General features: G+C 38.4%; 1 protein-coding gene across 1 annotated transcript; it reads left to right on the top strand.

Annotated features, from left to right (window-relative positions):
* The first annotated feature begins 306 nt into the window (after nt 1-306).
* CCDC83 (coiled-coil domain containing 83) lies at nt 307-17,539 on the top strand. The gene is made up of 10 exons (XM_010086617.1): nt 307-392; nt 2,574-2,658; nt 5,816-5,984; nt 6,628-6,795; nt 9,544-9,635; nt 10,788-10,856; nt 13,303-13,424; nt 14,332-14,417; nt 15,420-15,604; nt 17,357-17,539. The coding sequence occupies exons 1-10, from the start codon at nt 307-309 to the stop codon at nt 17,537-17,539; spliced, it is 1,245 nt and encodes a 414-aa protein (XP_010084919.1).
* Nucleotides 17,540-18,110: the final 571 nt, after the last annotated feature.

The raw sequence follows: 18,110 nt of genomic DNA, 5'->3' as shown, positions 1-18,110 counted from the left end.
ATGCAATAAGTAACTAGTGATAGAGGCCACTGTTCACAAACATATATTATGCAGGACAACACTTCAAGATGTCCCAAAAACATGGGCCTGATCCTAACCTGGGCAGGATTGTTGTCAACAAAACATCATATTTTGTTTATTTCAGGACTGTTAAGAACCTGTCATGAGTGACAAAGGCTGGTGAACATACCACATTTTGTAAATCATTAATGTATCTTTTTTTTTTCTTCTTTTTCTTTTTTTTTTTTTCTTTTTTTCCCTTTCCTCCTTTTAGATCTAACTTCTAGCCCAAATACAACCAAAACCATGGAAGACAAGAATAAAGAGGAGAAACCAGAAGAGCAACTTACAGAACCTGAATCAGTTTTTCCAGTATCCTTACTAGAATTTCAGTAGGTTTAGTGTATTTAACTTTTCACTCATATAGACTATGTGAATGGATAAAGCAGATAACAAAGACAATTTATCTGATTCAGAGCCTGAGCTGATTGACTGTGGAAGTTGTGGTCTTCTGTGTTCTTGTTTTAGGTTTTCAAGGCTATTTTAGAAACCTACACTTTTTAAGCTATACTCATAAGAAAGCATTTAAGTAGGTCAGAAGTAACTTTATGCTGTTGTAACTTGGGAAAAAGATTTAAAAAAAAATTTGTAAGTAGCAAGTTTTTGATCAACATACTCTGAACTTGCAAGATCACATTTGACTGTATTTTTTAGGATTTCTTGGTGTTCACAGAGGTATGTAGTCACTAGCCAACACCTAAAGACCTACAGTTTGCTCCTTTGGTGCAGCTGAGAGTGGAGCACAAAGAAAAGTGTTTTATTTTTAAAATAATGGAGGGATAACTCCATTAAGTAAGGTCTCTTAAGCAGAGAAAAATAAGAACTAAGAGGGGAATATCAAAAGTAGTTATGAATTAGTCTAGTTTATTTGATCTCCAGTGTCTTGAGTAGATGATTGAAAGGAGAAGAATTAAGCTCTGTGACTTTTATCAAAGAGACAGAAAATGAAAGGGAAAAGCAGTTTTCTCTTTCAGGATTGGTTAGGGACAACAATCCCATGAATTACTTGCCCTAGAATCATCCTAGAGATGACTGACAATACTGTTGTCATGGTATTGTTTTTAAGTGTTGTTTCTAGATAATAATATATCTAGGTGAAACCTAGTACACAGAGTTGAGAAAAATAGTGTCAAAGGAATCATCAATTTAGCTGTTTTGTAGCTTTTTGAATCTGACAAATACCATAGAAAAATAATCTAAAGAGGAAAGTTCCAATATGTAGCAGACAAAGTAACAAATTCTATTCATATAAATGTTTGACATTAACAAAATGACAGATAGAGACTCTAGCTTCAGATCAGCATTCAGTATTCAAAATATATAAATGGTTTAAAATGGCAGGTAATTTAGGATGTCACAATATGTGGCCAAGCTGTCACTTCTGTCTAATAAGGGAGATATTTTTGCTGTAGCCATCACCACCATACCACTGACTCCCTAACTAATGTCCTTGTACTTAATGGAAAACCTGAAGAATACCTTGGAGCACATAGACACCAGAGGATGCAAATATAGTAACCTGCAATTTGCATGACTGAGTGATCTAAACTGAGCCAGGAAAAAAAGTTCTTATTTTAAAACAATGTAATACAATAGGGAGGGGCAAAAAAACCCCAAACCAAAAACAAAACCAAACCACTCAAGGAACAATAGCTGTTGAAACAGTAAAGGATATTGTGATAATTGTAATACTTGCCTCTATTGTGCTGTGTGGTGAATGAATTCCGGGAAGAGAAAGATTACAGAGAATTTTGCAAATAGACACTACTTGCAACACAACGTTTCTCATTCTAGAAGAGAGAACACTGGAAAAAAATCCTTATTTTACAGCTAAGGCAAAGAGGATGACAAGTATTCTATGAAAATTGTGAAAGTAGTGAGCTAGTTATTTGACAAAATGTGTCATAAAATCATAGAATGTTTAGGGTTGGAAGGGAGGAAACTACTCGGTCTGCACTACTGAAACTGGCTGAAACAACTACTACTTAGCACTTCTCAAAGGCTAACAAGTTCTTGGTGTACAAATGCAGTTTATGAAGCTCATCAAACCATATTTTCAGAAGAGTTGAATTCCATTTAATTCTCCATTTTGAGATTCATCTGACCTATGTCTGAGTTGTCTAGGCTTCCTCTATGGTGAGGGGTGAGTAATAAGTATTTCTGGAGCACAAATAATCTTGTCCTAAAAGAGACCTGTGCAATAGGTCAGCTAAACCACATCCAGAAAGAATAAACCAGCTTAATCATCACTAGTGGTTATCAAGCAACAATATAATCAGGGAGCCTGTTTCTCAGTAGGAGTGTGAGATCCAAACTATAATGAAGTTCCAGATGTATATGGGAAATAATTTCTTTAAGTGTAGTAAGCGGACAGTGGTATCTACCCAAATGAGTCAAGCAATATGATATGAAAATAAACATTTCAGTAGTTCTTACATCTAATTTAGCTTAAATAACATTCCCCTCTCTCCTGTTTTTATAAGAAATTCTCTTTCTTTACTCTTTCTCCACAGAACTGAGACAAAAGAAGACGAAATTGATCGTGTTTTGCTTAGTCTGAAACAAGTGGGAAAAAAGAACAAAGAATATCATGAAAGAGTAAGTGACCATGCATCCTTCTCCTAACACATTTTATATATTGTATTTTAAGTCACAGATTCAATTCTATTCATGTAATCCAAATTAGTAATTGCAGTGAATTTCTTACGGTCAATGAAAATAGAGTTAGTGAGTCACTTTATGTGCTTAAAAGTTAGTGTTATCTGAATTAAATGTGACTTAAAGCATAACTGTCCTAAATATAACCATGCAAGAAAAGGAGCTGCAGGAGTAGAATGTTGCAGAACAGGAGACAGCAGTAAGGTAAAGTGAGTGCAGTGAAGGTGTGTTCCAATGCATGTGAGATTTTCAGTAAAAGCTTCACTATTTAATCTTACTCTGCAGGAAACATAGGACAGCGAGCCCCGTTTCAGTAGATAACTTTACTGCAGTACATTCAGATGTGACTTTTTAAACAATCCTTCAAATATTCCTCAAAGCATTCAAGAATACATTTTCGGCATAAAGAAGAAAAAACTGTATTAACTTAATTTTTGTCAGTAATATTAGCAGATCTAACAGAGTTTTGCTGACCTTCTTTGATTCACTTCTGAGATAATGGAATTGCATGGGCACCTATGAGAGTTTAGTTATTCTTGCAAACTTAGAATCATAGAATAGTACGGGTTGGAAGGGACCTTTAGAGGTCACCTACTCCAACCTCCCCCTGCAACACAGAATCATAGAATGGCCTGGGTTGAAAAGGACCTTAAAGATCATCCAGTTTCAACCCCCCTGCTGTGGGCAGGGTTGCCAACCACTAGAGCAGGCTGCCCAGGGCTCCATCCAGCCTGGACTTGAATGCCTCTAGGGATGGGATATCCACAACTTCTCTGGGCAACCTGTTACAGTGCCTCATCACCCTCTGAGTGAAAAAATTTCCACCAAATGTCTAACCTAAATCTCCCCTCTCTTAGTTTAAAACTATTCCCCCTCATCCTGTCATTATCAACCCCTGTAAATAGTCACGCCCCCTCCTGTTTATAGGCTCCCTTCAAGCACTGGAAGGCCGCAGTGAGGTCTCCCTGGAGCCTTCTCTTCTCCAAGCTAAACAAGCCCAGTTCCCTCAACCTTTCTTCACAGGAGAGGTGCTCCAGCCCTCTGATCATCTTTGTGGCCCTCCTCTGGACCCATTCAAAGAGCTCCACATCTTTCTTGTGCTGGGGACCCCAGGCCTGGACACACTACTCCAGATGGGGTCTCACAAGACCAGAGTACAGAGGACATAGTTGGCCTTCGGGCTGCAAGTGCACACTGCTGGCTCATGTCCAGCTTCTTGTTCACCAGGACCCCCAAGTCCTTCTCCGCAGGGCTGCATGTAAGGAATTCTTCTCCCAGTCTATACAAGTACCTGGGATTGCCCTGGCCCAAGTGCAGCAGCTCGCACTTGTTGAACCTCGTTAGGTTCTTATGGGCCCACTTCTCCAACCTGTCCATGTGCCTCTGGATGGCATCCCTTCCCTCTGTTGTATCAACTGCACCACTCAGCTTGGTGTTGTCTGCAAATTTGCTGAGGGTGCACTCGATTCCCTCATCTATGTCATTGATAAAGATGTTGAAGAGCACCAGTCCTAAGACAGACCCTTGAGGGACACCACTGGTGACTGGCCTCCATCCAGACATAGAGCTGTTGATCACAACCCTTGGGCTGCGACTAGCCAACCAATTCTTTATCCATTGAACAGTCCATCTTTCAAATCCATACCTCTCCAGTTTAGAGAGGAGGATGTGGTGAGGGACCATGTCAAAGGCTTTGCTCAAGTCCAGGTAGATTACATCCATTGCCCTTCCTTTGTCCACTAATGCCGTCACCCCATCATAGAAGGCCACCAGATTGGTCAGGCAAGATCTGCCTTTGGTGAAGCTGTGTTGGCTGTCTGGGATCACCAGAAGGAGAAGGAACATCACACAAATGTCTAGGTGCAATTTTTAGCACTGCTTGATGAAGACTTGCTTTCTTGTGGATTAAGAGTTGTGTTGCATCATTTTTAGAACAAGGTTATGTAACTACTGATTGCACTGGCGTGACACTTCAAAGAACCGTATAGATGAACGGAATATTAAGAACTGTATGTAAAGAACTGTAATATGGCATCTGATGACTGAGAGCAGTGAACTTTTAAAGTGGATATATGTAGTCACCAAATATCTCAAAAATCTGTAAACTGAATGATGTGATTATACAATGTTGCAGCCTGCACTTCTTATAGCAGTGAAACAGGGAAACAAACAGCGTCTCTGTCCGTTCTTTAGCTTTCCTTGGTGTTCCTTTCAGTTTTGAAGCCTGAATTGTGTTTCATTTGTGGCCTTAACTATCAATGGAAATGGCATTTGGCTCTTCTTTCTGCAGACATCTGAAGTCCCTTATGGTTATTCCCCCAGTTTGCTGCTAATTCATGGTTTCTCAAGGACTCCTTCGTATTTTAGATTGTGTGAGGCACTCCAGGCATGCTTTGTTTAATTTACCCATGTTTTGACAGTTCTCTGAGCTCCATTCTTTGTTCCCTGCTTAAAGTTTCTGAGTGTTTAGAGTTAATCCTTCTAGAAGTGGGGAATGTTTGAGACTTTCTCTGCTGCATAGTTACTGTTACAGTTTGGCTAGTGTGGTTATCCTTTGGGAGGAAACATACACGATCAGTAATTTCAAATAATTTCAGCGTCACTTCAGAGGGTCATGGCAAGGGGATATAATCACAGTTGTGGAATCAGTAGGTGTAACTAATTCCAGCTCTGACAAGACTGTTGTTATATGCAAGTGACCTGATTGAGGACATTTCTACATGAAGGTGGTAAATTGTCATGAAGAGTGTTGAAGTAAATAACTCCTACAAATAAACATTGTTTTTAAATTGACCCACAAGGAACTTTCTTTCCAGGCAATGGAGGACTGTTCGTATGCTGCACCAAGTACAGCAGTGATTTGTCTCTCATTTCCTTGTGATGGTCTTGAAGTTACTGAGAAACTTCCAAGATTTGCAAACTCCCTCCCACTCCATCCTTTTTTCAATATGAAGAATAGGTGTTTAGCTGAGTGTTTTTGCAGTGCATCCTGGCACTAGGTCAGATTTTACTTTTCTTCATTACTTCAGTTTGTAACTTTAAAAAGTAATTTGAAAATGTTTTAATACATGCATTTGCTTCTCTTGTTCTTCCACAGAATGACCTTCTGAAGAAAGAACAGCAGGCACACCTCAGGCACCTACTAGAACACTTAGAAGAAGAGGAGAAAGAAAAAAATCAAAAGGAGGTTGTAACTAGGGATGATGTAGAAGAGTCACTGAAAGCAACATGGCAGTATGTTAAGGACAAAGAACAACTTCTGGAAGGTATGTTGTGAGTTGTGGAAGTGTGGTTTGCAGTTTACACCGCTGGGATTGAGTACTTTTTTTTGCATTTTAAATAGAGATTCAACTTCCCTGTTTCATAAAAAGCATAAAGCTTTTCCTCCCCAAAATTAACCTCTGTAAACATGGTATGAGATTGTGGAGGGCTTATTAATAAATCTGTTCCTTCCAAGTGTTGTATATTACTGTGCAAGTACATAGGCTTCATTTTTTCTATTCAGTTGAAACTCATGAAAGGCCTATGCACTGGCGCCACTGGAAGATTTAAAAAAAAAAAAAATTTGATGGCAGCAAAAATGACCAGTTTTGATTGTTGAAAGTTCTGGCTGTCATCCCTGCAGTCCTCAATGGGAGACGCATGTGCCTTTAGTTACAACATTTCAGTGAGAACTGTTGTCTCTCCATGGCAGAATAAGATCCAGCTGTTTTCAGCAATGATGGTGGCCCTTGACACGATGTGAGGCCATCATGTTGTAATGTATTGTAGTGTAGAAGAATCACCCTTCTTTCTCCAATCCCAGTGAAAGTGCCTTTATTAAAGAGGTTGATGAAGTTGTAAGAATTCTGAACTATCAGCTCAAGAAATTGGTAATGAACTTGTTTTCTGCTGTTCTTACTTTAACAGATCTGAACTCCCAGATTGAAGAAACTGAACAAAGATTTAAAGAAAAGCAGACTGAGAGAGATTATTGGTTGGAGTACAAAAATGTAGGCAGTAAAGTAGAGGCTGAGAAGATTTTGAATCTGACAAAAGACATTAAGGAAGTCAAAGATGACTTTCACAGAGCTTCAGGTCAGTTTACAGCTAGAGTAATGCAGTTTTTATAAGCTCTTTGTGTATTACTTGCAGGAATTAATTAAATCATAAATTTAATTTGACGTCAAGTTCTAGTCATTTCTATCAACTTTTTCAAGACTGCACCTAAGGTGGGCTGCACAATCCTGTAAAATGGAAGAATTCTGTATCTCTGTAGAAGTCCCTTTGTTAAGGAAATTGATAAAGTTACAGAAATTATGAACGCTGAAGGAAACTGATAAGCTTGTCTTCTGATGATTTTCTTGTAAAATACACGTGACCTATTTTTTAAAAAATGTTATTGTGAAGGACAGCAGTTTTCTAAAAATAAGTCTACATATATTTAGGTCGCCTACACACAGGACTCCCTTAGCAGTCATACTTGAAAATGTTGACTCTGCTGTTGTTGCTTCTTGTCATGATGCAAGCACTTCACACGTTGAGAAGTCCTTTGACAGGAAAGTAGTATGAGCTCATTCTTGGAAGAGTCTTTTGAATTGAACATACTGGTTTGAATGCAGAACTAGAGGGAGCTGGTTAGCCAGTAGTCTGAACTTTACCTCCTAGGTGCATAGTCTCGTGTATGAGGCCCAGAAAAATTGCCAGTGCAGACGTATACAAATACTGGGAACCGTTTTGATACTGATTATGGAATTAATTTGAGAGCTTATGTGTTCTGGTATTGACTGCTTTACAAAGATTTCTTTACTACTGCATTCTTTTAAAATCATTTAAATATTTTACTGTTACATAACCTATGCTTCTAACAGGAGAAGGATGTGCTGGTTTTCTCCCTTTTATGTCCCTCTCAGTATGCATGACCACAGCCAAGCAGCTGGTAGTAACAGGCAGTGACACTGCTCTAAGGGTCTCTGTATATTGTGTGCCAACCACTGACAGGCATCAACTACTGTGGATAGAGACAGCTAGCTATCTTTTTGTCTCTTGAAACATATTTTATTTCGATTATGATCTGCAGTGTGTTTTCTATATTGCCAGCTAGCTTGTCATATATCCATTTCTGTATTCAAGAGCCATTGATACTTTTCATTATGCATTTTCTGTGTTCTTAATAAATTTCAAACTTTGTTATACAACTGCTGAAATAGGAAATGAAAAAGAGAATTGACTTTTATATAGAATGCCAGACTGAGCCAGTAGGAACATTCAGTCTGACCTCCTGCATGCCACAGGGTACAGAGCCAAAAATTTATGGTCAGCGGAAGTGTATTTATAGAAAGACTGCTACAGTGGTACATATAGCAGTTGCCTAATTAATGCGAATTGATGCTGCCAGTACTGGATGTTAGCATACTATTTCACTCAACTTCCTAAAACTGAACTTATAAAGTGTCTGGGCAGTACAATATACAAGCACTTAGGACATCCCCCCCCCCCCAAAAAAAAAAAAAATCTAACAAGGTTCCAGTGTGATGCTGCAGCATATTGGGCTTGTTCACTCCTGGAATGTATAACAAGCTTAGGCAATAAGCACAGGAGGAAAGGTTTCCGTCACTGTGGGTACCACTGAAGGTCTTGGTGCTGGCGTAGTACATGTGGTCTGGGGATGACATTTTAAACACAATTGCTGCAGGGGAGATGAAGCAAAAGAGCGATACACTAATGTGAGGTCTGGGGAAAACAGTGTTGCCATGAGTTAGGGAAAATAACCTCCTTAGAACCAGTATGTCTGAACGGTTCTTCCTTTTCTTCCTTCTCCCAGTAAAACTCAGGTTATTTAGCTGTCTGAAAGAATGAAAAGATGAATTAATTATAGTATGTAAGTACTTCCATTTCCTTCTGCCAAATCTAAATGGTGGATTGGTTAAGGCAGGCCAGCTTCCACAGTCTTAAATTAAGAACTAATGCACAACTAATGCACAACTAATGCACCTTTCATATTTGACTGCCTTTGACTCCACAGTGGGTCTGTGCCCAGATTCTCACATACAGAAAGATCAGCAATAGGCTGTCTGCAACACAAGTGAAGATCTAGGCTGAATTTCAAGCCTATGGAACAAGTATGGAGTGCCTTCCTTCAAAGAACATTATTGCAATCTCATTAATTCCTTCAAAAGGAGAAAATACCAAGCAGCACTGGGCTACTTAGAATAGCACAAAAATAACTGAAGGGAAGGATGCAATAATTAAATAGCAAGTGACTAGAACTTGAAGCCAGACAAATTCAGCTAGACCTAAGACACACTTTCTAAATAATGACCACAAGTAATGATGAAAGCAAGTCTTTGAGGCAATTGCTACATTCTCCATTTTGACCTGTTGTCAAATTAGAATCCTGGAAGGCTTAGATAAGTCAGAAAATTTTTAGGCTCTGTAAAAATGCCATGTGCATAAGATGATCCAATATGCTTCTCTACCTAACAAATGAGTTTTATAAGCAAGTCCCTTTCATGACTCCAGGAGCTCTGCTATTTATAGAGACAAAATTCAGTGTTATGATACCAATATTTTAGAGAATTGCTCAGTTTATAAGCTGTTGTAGTTGCCAACATAAATGTGTAAGCCACTTCAGATTTCTAGTTTTGTAGTTAATACTGCTGTCCTTTGGGTTTAGGAGGACAATTTCTATGGACAAGGATGATTGAATCCTTTTCTGTGGAGCATCTATACATGTGATGCTGGCTGGTAAGTTCCAGTTTAGGAACAACATGCCAATTATCTATTTGTTATCAGGAGAAATTGATGTCAGATAATGATTTCTGATTTTGTTTGTTTGCTTTGAAGAATATTATAGAAAAGCTTTGAAAGCACTGAAAGAAGAAAATGACGGGCTGGTTGAGAAGCACATGAAATTAAGTACAGAACAGGCCCCTGAGGTATTCCTTCTGCCTTTTTTAAAAGTGCTTCCTGCATCATAGTTCGAATTAGTGAACTCTGCATTAATAATTATCTTAACTTGAATTAAGTCTTGGAACTTTTGTAGTAAATTGGGAGTAAATCCTGTTAATCTTGTTACTAAACATGGCATTGCTTATTGTTATACACACATGTACCTTTTTTTTTTTTTAAATCAGACTAACAATGAGTAGATGTGAGGGCAGTTCACAAACGAAGTATGGGAAACTGGGGCACCATGTACTGAAATGACTTGTTCAAGGACATGTCACTTTTGCTGTGACCTTGATTTTGACGTTTGCATAGACTTCAAAAAACAATAACACACTAAGAGATTGTCTGCATGGAAATATACATCAATTTGGGAAAAAAGAAAGTTGTTTTGTACTTGTACAACATTTTTTAAATGTCAAAATACTACAGTAAAGTTCAGGCTTATTGATATACAGATTTTTTTGCCATCTCTGTGATTTGCAAACATTTACAAAGTACTTATGATGACAACTTTTTACACTCACAAAATATAAAGCATACTTCAGTACAAACCACTGGTTGGGCCTATTAGGTATTTAAATTCCCTGACTTTAGTGCTGGAATTTTCAGTCATGTAAGAACATAATCCAAAGGACTGTGTTTAAGGTGATCCACAGGGGTATCTTCCCTCCCAGTTGTTCCTTTCTTCTTGCTGACATCAATAATTAAATTGTAGCCTTGGATCATTAGCATAGGCCTCTACATGTTGAAGTCACTTGTCAGTACTTCATCGGTACTGCCTCATTTAGGATTTTGTTTGGGTTTTTTAATAGCTAAAGGTTTGATTTCCTGAAAACAGGAAGATTTGAGCAGTAGTGGGAACATGCAACTTGTTAGGCAAAACCAAAATGTCCTATTTTAATATGGGAAATTGTAAAATATTGGTAAATTGCTTGACATATAAACTGCACTAGGCAGAAAGATGGAGAAGAAACAGCTAGTCTTGTGAACTAAATCCTCTCGTAATCCTTCAGGAGATGCTACAGTGTGGATGTTTCTTAATTACTTCCTGCTAAACAGCAGAAGGTTCTTCTTTATAGTGTACAGCACTGTCAAAGTCCTGTTTTCAGATGAAGTAATCTTAATTTGTGTTTTCTCAGAATGCTGTAAGATACTTAAACAAACACAGTCGCAGAGAAATTCAAGAGAATGAATGGTTAAAAGAAGAGGTAAGAGGACCACTTGCATACAGTTTATCATGGGAGTTCAGGTTTGAAATACCATTGCCTACAGTAATAACTGCTTCCAGTGATGGGCCTCAGAAGACTTTCCTAGGAAGAGGAAAGCAGTTTTCCTGTAATTGATCTGTAATCCTGGGTAGCAAACAGAGTATGTGGTGAATAAAGCTGAAAGGTGAACATCTGCTTTCACAAATGAAGGACCTCCCTTTTCTTGCCCCAGTTATATGAAGGACTACAACACTCTGTACAATTAAGTATTTATATCTGTGGAGACTGGGATACTATATAGTGTAAAGACTCGACCATGTCAGTGTCTGAAGAGTGTAGTTTTGAACTGCATTAAAGTTCTAATGCTGCTGTTTGGCAGAAAATAGATATGGATGTTTGAAACATTTTTGAAAAGAAGACTTGAGACAGCTTTAAATGGGAGATGATATAAAGAAACCCTGTAGATTAGTACACTGAAGAGAGAAAAATCAAAATAATATATAGTTGTAATGGGTTACTTGGTAGCTTTTATACTGTCCTTTAATGGCAATTTAGAGTTATATGCTAGATAGTTGTAACTTTTCTTGTCAAGAAACATCTTTGTGAGCCAAATTTAGGAAACTGATTTTTCCACACTGAAAGTTTGATTGTGTTTGTTCCAATCAATACAGATTCTTTGCTGTGATCAAATCTAAGGAAGAGATTGGAGGGAGGAAATACCCTTCCCCACCTTTACAATCTCACAGTTTAGAACTGAGAAAGATTTTTTTTGGAAATTAATAAATGAACTTATTTTTTTTTTCAGTGCCACATCAACAAACCTGACAGAGATTTCTGCATTTTACTTGCTAGTTTAAGATACTTGCCAGTATGCAGGGATACAGCTTTTCTTCTTCCCCTTAATGAGCTCTGAGCCTACATCTTTTGACTTTCCAGGGAGGGTGTCCAAACCACAGCTTCTAAGGCAATGAGGTAGGGGTCAATAGGAGAGAATTAATGCTTTAAACTGTATAAACGATCAGGAGCTCGAATCTATACATCCTATCACCAAATGAGTACAAATTACCTTCCCTTTTCCCCATCTCACTGAACACTTACAGATTTTACACACGAGGCAATATCAACAGGGGAGATCCACTTTTATGTCCTGACAGGCCTTCTCCTGAGAGTCGAGGGGTGTGGGTTTCTTTCCTCTTAACTGGAAGTTTCTTATGTTACGAATTAGTTTCTTATGTTACAAATTAGTGCTTTGAATTATTGTGGAAAAGAAAACTATTATCACTAGCTTCTCCAGTCCTCTGAATTAACCCATTCATTTTCTCCATTTTTCTTATACAGATTAATTTTTTTTTTCAGACTAATGCTTATATGTAGCTGACAGGCTCTTCCAATATTTTCTTTTAGGAAGATAAACCAAAAATTTCCATTTTCTCCTAGTTAAGAATTTATATTTTTTTCAGTTTGGCTGCTGAACTGAAAAATGACCAAAACAACCCTAAACTAGTTACCTCCAAATTTGAACAGATTTGGAGACTTCAGTCACATTTTTCCATGGTTACTATGTCACACCAAGATGGTGCAAAGCTGCATTACCTCATCGTGCCAAGCCACATCCTGTTGCATGTTAATGTCCTGCCATTTTCAGCTTTTTTAATCCCTGGGAGAAATGGGAACTAGTTTTTGACTGCAAATTTGGATGATTATAGCTGAGTTGATTTGGCTTTGGTGAGAACAGATGCATTCAGAACACTAGGTACTGTTTCTAAACATGTGCATATGGCTAAGATTTCTGGGAAAGTATCTGTCCCATAGTATATTCCACTTCCCAGTGAAGGGGTAAGAGCTTGCTTGTACTTCAGAAAAAGTGAGAAGAATTGTGGGAAGTGAATAACTGGTATCCTCTGGTTAATATAACTTCATGGCAATAAGGGGTGATTACCAGCCCAAAAAAAGGGAGAACTTGGGGTTTAACCAGTGCTGTGGCTAACTTGGACTGAAAGCTTCACGAATTCTGGGTAAGAAGATTTTGTGTACAGGCAGGAATTAGAAAAGCAACACTTGCTGAGCAAGAGCCTGAATTTAACTCTGCAAAGAAGGTTTTTATCTCTGAAAGCAAAAAAGAAAAATCCAGACCTTCTGTCTATCAGACCTGTTTGGCTACAGGAGAAGGTCCTGCTATCAAGGCTGCATAGCCCAAATTGGCTGTGATTGACAGTGTTGTGCCAGTAAAGGGTTCTAAAAAAGGTGTAAAAGAACCAAAAGGCCTTCCCTTTGCTTGAAAATGTGTCACTATGTTTCTCCACCAGATGCATAGTCTCGCTGACACACCTGCATTCTTTCTAGGTATGTGCTATTAAGATAGTTACCATGAAAGCTTTCCAAAATGGGTATAGTCTTTCTAAGCTGATACTTTTTTTTTTTTTCCCCCTTTCTAATTGGCAAAAAGGTTAAGATGTACCAAAAGGAAGTAAGTGATTTGAAAGCCTCTGTTCAGCTCCTGGAAGAAGAAAATATCTATTTAGTGACAAAACTCATTGATAGCAGACTTCAGAATCTGAGAGTACCCAGGTAAAATGATGCATTTACAGACTCAAAAGTGATTTTTTTTAATTATTATTCTTTTATTTTTTTAAGGATAATGCCTTCTCCTGTCTCTAGAGCTATGTGGGCTCTCCCACAGCAAAGCTAAGGTAGTTTCCCAGTTAAGAGGAGGCAGGATTTGACTGAATATATGTGGGACTTGTATCTCTGAAGGATGGCAGTGACATTGTAACCTCCTAAATACCAAAATTCAGGGAAGAAATTGGGTTCTTTAATAGTCTTAAGAGCCAGCAACACTCACTTTCTTTCAATGGGGATACCATTGGGGCTTGGAAATTGTTTCTTTCTGTTGCAATTGCCTCAGACTCAGCTTCTCAGACCAAATGCTGAGTGATAGATTTTTCTTTTATTGTTGGCAAAATGTTTAAGGATGTGAAGATTAATATGCAAACATATGGAGTTTTGCAATCTCAAGCGAAACAGATGACCTGGTACAGAGTAAGGAAGAGGCCTTGGGATAGGTCTGTCTGTACAGGTATCTATAGTATTAATTTATTTTGTATTGAAATGATTTAACTTGTTCCCTAGAGAAAGATTAATTTAGCTGCAAAATATCAACAATAAAGGTATCAAAAGCCCAGTGTAACAAACAGAATGATTCATCTTCATTTTCCAGTCCCAGCTCAGTGATTTCAGCCATATTGCATACAAAAGTTCCAAGTCTTAAGAACTGACCGTTTTTCTCTTCAAAATTTGGACTGCTTTTAAGTGAGAGCTGCCAGCTGTGGTTTGGATCTTGGACTGACTGGAGACTATAGCATTTGTTTTCTTTTAGTCTCATGGACATAGTTGAACTTAGGCGCTAAGAATAAACAAGAGCAGCAAAAATTCAGACTTCTAATATGAGTTTCACTTTATTTTTTTAATTTCTTAGGCATTTGTTTCTTACCCAAGCAGCTGGCTTGCGAGATGAATTTCCTAAGGGTGAAATGAAAGAAACAGAGTATAGAGAGGATGCAGGTAATGCACATGCCAGCAGCTTATAAGAATTGACAATGTTTAAATACTTTTTATTTCTTAAGTTTTTTTATCAAACTGCTTGTTTTACGTGGTGAACACTTAATTTCCTACTTAATTGCAGCCACCACAGTGATGATAGACTGTTGTTTGCGTTAAAAGACAAAACCACAATCTACCTGTAATACAGTTTTAAAATTGAAATTGGTGTTTAGACTGTATGAGTAGAAGGAAGAGGGGGAAAAAAAGGACAAAATTAAATCAAAGAGGTAAGTTCCAAAAACTGAAGCCATACAGTTATGAATACATGAGGAAGTCTGTTGAAGTGCTGATCCGTTCCAGCTGTAGGCAGGCCTTTCTGGAACCATCAGCAAACATGTTGACTAAGACTTCTGAATTAGATACATGTTCACTTTGAACAGTTCGGCTTATTACCTTTGCTAGACCTTTACAATAGTTACTGGGAGGAGCAGCTTTTGTTCCAATAAGCTGGGGTCAATCACTGTCCCAGGCAAACCTATAACTTGGCAGTCCGTGTCCAGAACTGTCTGTCATCCTGAGATTTGTCAGTTGCAAATGTGAGCTCTAGACTAGCAGTGTTTCAGGAACTTATATATAAATGTGCATACAGAGATACATACATGGATACAGAAAAAAATTATACTTTTTTTTGCTGCCTTTCCTATTTTTTTAGGATTTAAGTTGAACTGATAAAAGCTCATTTTTTCCCCTGCCCCGTCCCACAGACCCGTTACTTCTATCTTCCAATCAATTTCAGTCTGTGATCTTGATCAGAAATTGTGAACAGAAATAAACACAGGAAAATCAATTAGCAAAATCAACATTTGGCTTGGACTGCCAATTAAAAATCCTACCAAGCTGTTCTTTACATCGCAGTGGCCAAGCCGCATTAAAGATTGCAGGCAATGCTTATATCAGGTCCTGATTCTGATCTTTATAAAGCTTAACAATTACATACCCGTGACTGTTCTTCTTTTTAAAAAGCAAAGACAGATGGAGATGAAAGCCTCAGAAGTGCCATAGTCCCTTGTCAGGAAAAAAAAGCCTTTCCAAAAACTCAGTCTAAAGCGGAGAATGAGAAGCCTCAAGACAGTGATGAGGAGCTGTGGGAAAAGTCCTTCACTCCAACTCTTGGTAGCTTGTTGTATGAAGATGAAAAAGATTTCCAGGTATGAGTTGAAGTAATTGGGTCTTTCACTCACACAAACATATTTCACTATGGAGCGTGAGCTACTACCAGGAGTGTTCTGTTCCCAGCGGTGTTATGGCAGAAAAAAACTCCAATGGTTAGGACACGTGCTGTCCTTCAGATGCTGGGCCAAAAGAAGATAGGTGCTGTCATACAGGCCTGCCTCTCGTGGATATTTTGGATGCCTCAGGGCATTTCTGATAGCATGAGACACGTTGTTTTGGCAATTGATAAGGTGTCATAAGAATCGGCATATGTGAATGTCAGGATGAAACTCCCCCTAGAAAGAATTCCTTATGTCACCTAGTGACAGTTTTCTATGGTACTGCACAGACTTGTTTGCTTGGATGCTGGTCCTTTATAATTTATGTTACATAGCAGTATTAAAGGATCAACAAGTAATATATTCCCTCAACAGAAAGCCAAGATGAAGGTATTCCTGTGTACAAAATACAGGGGCTGAGAAAGTAAAAATGTAAATAGGCAGAGTTTGCGTGGTTCTCGACAGAGGCAGTGGCACCTGCTTCAGGAGATACTTGATCTTAGGTTGCAAAAAGATATTTCCTGAGTGCTTTTGATACTACGCTCTTGAGTTACAAAAACTTGAATAAATTTCTAAATAAATGAATTGCTCTTGAAAAATATATTGCTCTACATCACCAATTTCTACTGCAAATTAAGGAAGATGATACAGATGTGGTGCAGACTGCAGGGCTTGCTGTGTGAAGATACTTCTCTATAATATTTCTTTTTACTCTTGAGTATTCTGTTCAAACATACTCAATGAAGAGTTTAAAAAAAAACAAACACCAACAACTCTTTTCTAGAAAATTGTCATCAGTTTAATACCCTGCAACTCGTGCTCAGAGAAATCATCCTGTTGCCTTGATCAGAGACTAACTTAAGGAGGGGTTCTGAAGAGTCAGTACACAGAAAAGCTGAACATTTAACAACAAAAAATCTGTCCAGGTGTTTGTTTCCTTGCAGCTGTTGCTTTGGGAGAGCAGCACTAGCTTTACTTCTTTCTTCTGCCGTTAGCACTGCAGAGCCCACCCCACTGAGGGACACAGGTGCTGCTGACATTCTTGTACTTTATAACAACAAGGGGATAATCACAAACAGTGGAGTTGCATTGGCAACTGTTATGAAAGGATTTACTGAACAGAGGTGATTCAAGAGGATGCACAGTAGGGTTCCTTCTTCCCTCTCCCTGGCCTTTGCTGTCTGGTGCTGCTCCTGCCCTTAGGGAAACTGTAGTGCACACTGGCCTTTTCTGTAGGTGATTCACTTCACTAACTCAGCAGAAAAGCTTGCCTTTTTTTGTCCTCCTGAATTAGTTTCCTGTTGGGTTAGTCAACCAAATTGCCTCAGAAGTTTGGAGAAGATCAGAGCTAGCACAGGCATGGTGGAAGCATATGGCTAGACTTGGACCTTTCTCTTTTGGCAGTAGGGAGCTGTTGGATTAGTTGAATTATTCTCACAGAACTGAACTTGGGAGCAGAATTCGGTTTGTAGAGAAAGTGTTAAAGGTGAAAACACACAGGAAAAGAAGAGGGCAGTAGGGCTGCAGCCTCCTAAAATGAGCTGGCTTGTAAACACCGACATTACCAAACAGCAACCCCAGGGCAGCATCTTTGCAGTTGATTATAAAAAAGCAAGTTGCTGGGGTTTTTTTTTGAGGAACAGCTGTTTTCTATGTAATTGCAGAAGAATAATATTCTTTCTTCTTAAGGAATACTCAAAACTGGGTCCTCTGGAGACAACACTCATGTGTGTGGTTGGAAGAGCCATGCCTATTCATAAAGAACCGAAAGAAATGCCAAGCAGGAGCCACTTAGAAGATGGCATTGGCCAATCAGACAGGCACATCACAGCTCGGATGATCAAGGCCTTAACTAAAGAAAAGGTTGGTTAGAAACAGAGAAGCTATGCTGTTAACATAGACATGTAACATTCTCCGTTCATTAAACATTTGCTCTGTTCTTCAAGGAGTGTGTGGCACTGGGCTTTGTGGAAACTAATTTTGAGTGTCTGAATCGTGATTTACACATGTCAGTTTAATGAAAGGTATGTCTGCGTGCAGATGGCTAATTGAAAGGTTGCTTTCCTTACCACTGTGAGAACTCCTGTGCACTTTTTGGGCTTCTCAGTCCACATAGCTGCACATATATTTAATAAAAGATTCAATTAATATTTAGTTTTTGTGGTCCCTACCTGAACTCTGTCAAAGGTGGAATCCCCTGTTGATCAGACACTGAATGAGTAAACGCAGGCTGCCATAAAATGTAGAACTGTTACAAAACACTTAATACTCTGCTAAAGGAGAATCTAATTTATCCAAGCATAATTCAACTATAGCTAGAAATGGAATGTTTGAATGCATTTTATCTGTCTCCATAAAGCCCCTACTTAAATATATTGAAATAACGAAAAACTAATTGAAAAAAATTAAAAAACAGAGCATAAAAATAATCTTTTTTTTTTTT

The sequence above is a fragment of the Pterocles gutturalis genome, unplaced genomic scaffold, assembly GCF_000699245.1.
Source record: "Pterocles gutturalis isolate BGI_N339 unplaced genomic scaffold, ASM69924v1 scaffold10031, whole genome shotgun sequence".
NCBI classification, from domain to species: domain Eukaryota; kingdom Metazoa; phylum Chordata; class Aves; order Pterocliformes; family Pteroclidae; genus Pterocles; species Pterocles gutturalis.
Note: the sequence above shows the minus strand (reverse complement) of the source record. Positions and strands in the feature narration are given on the sequence as shown.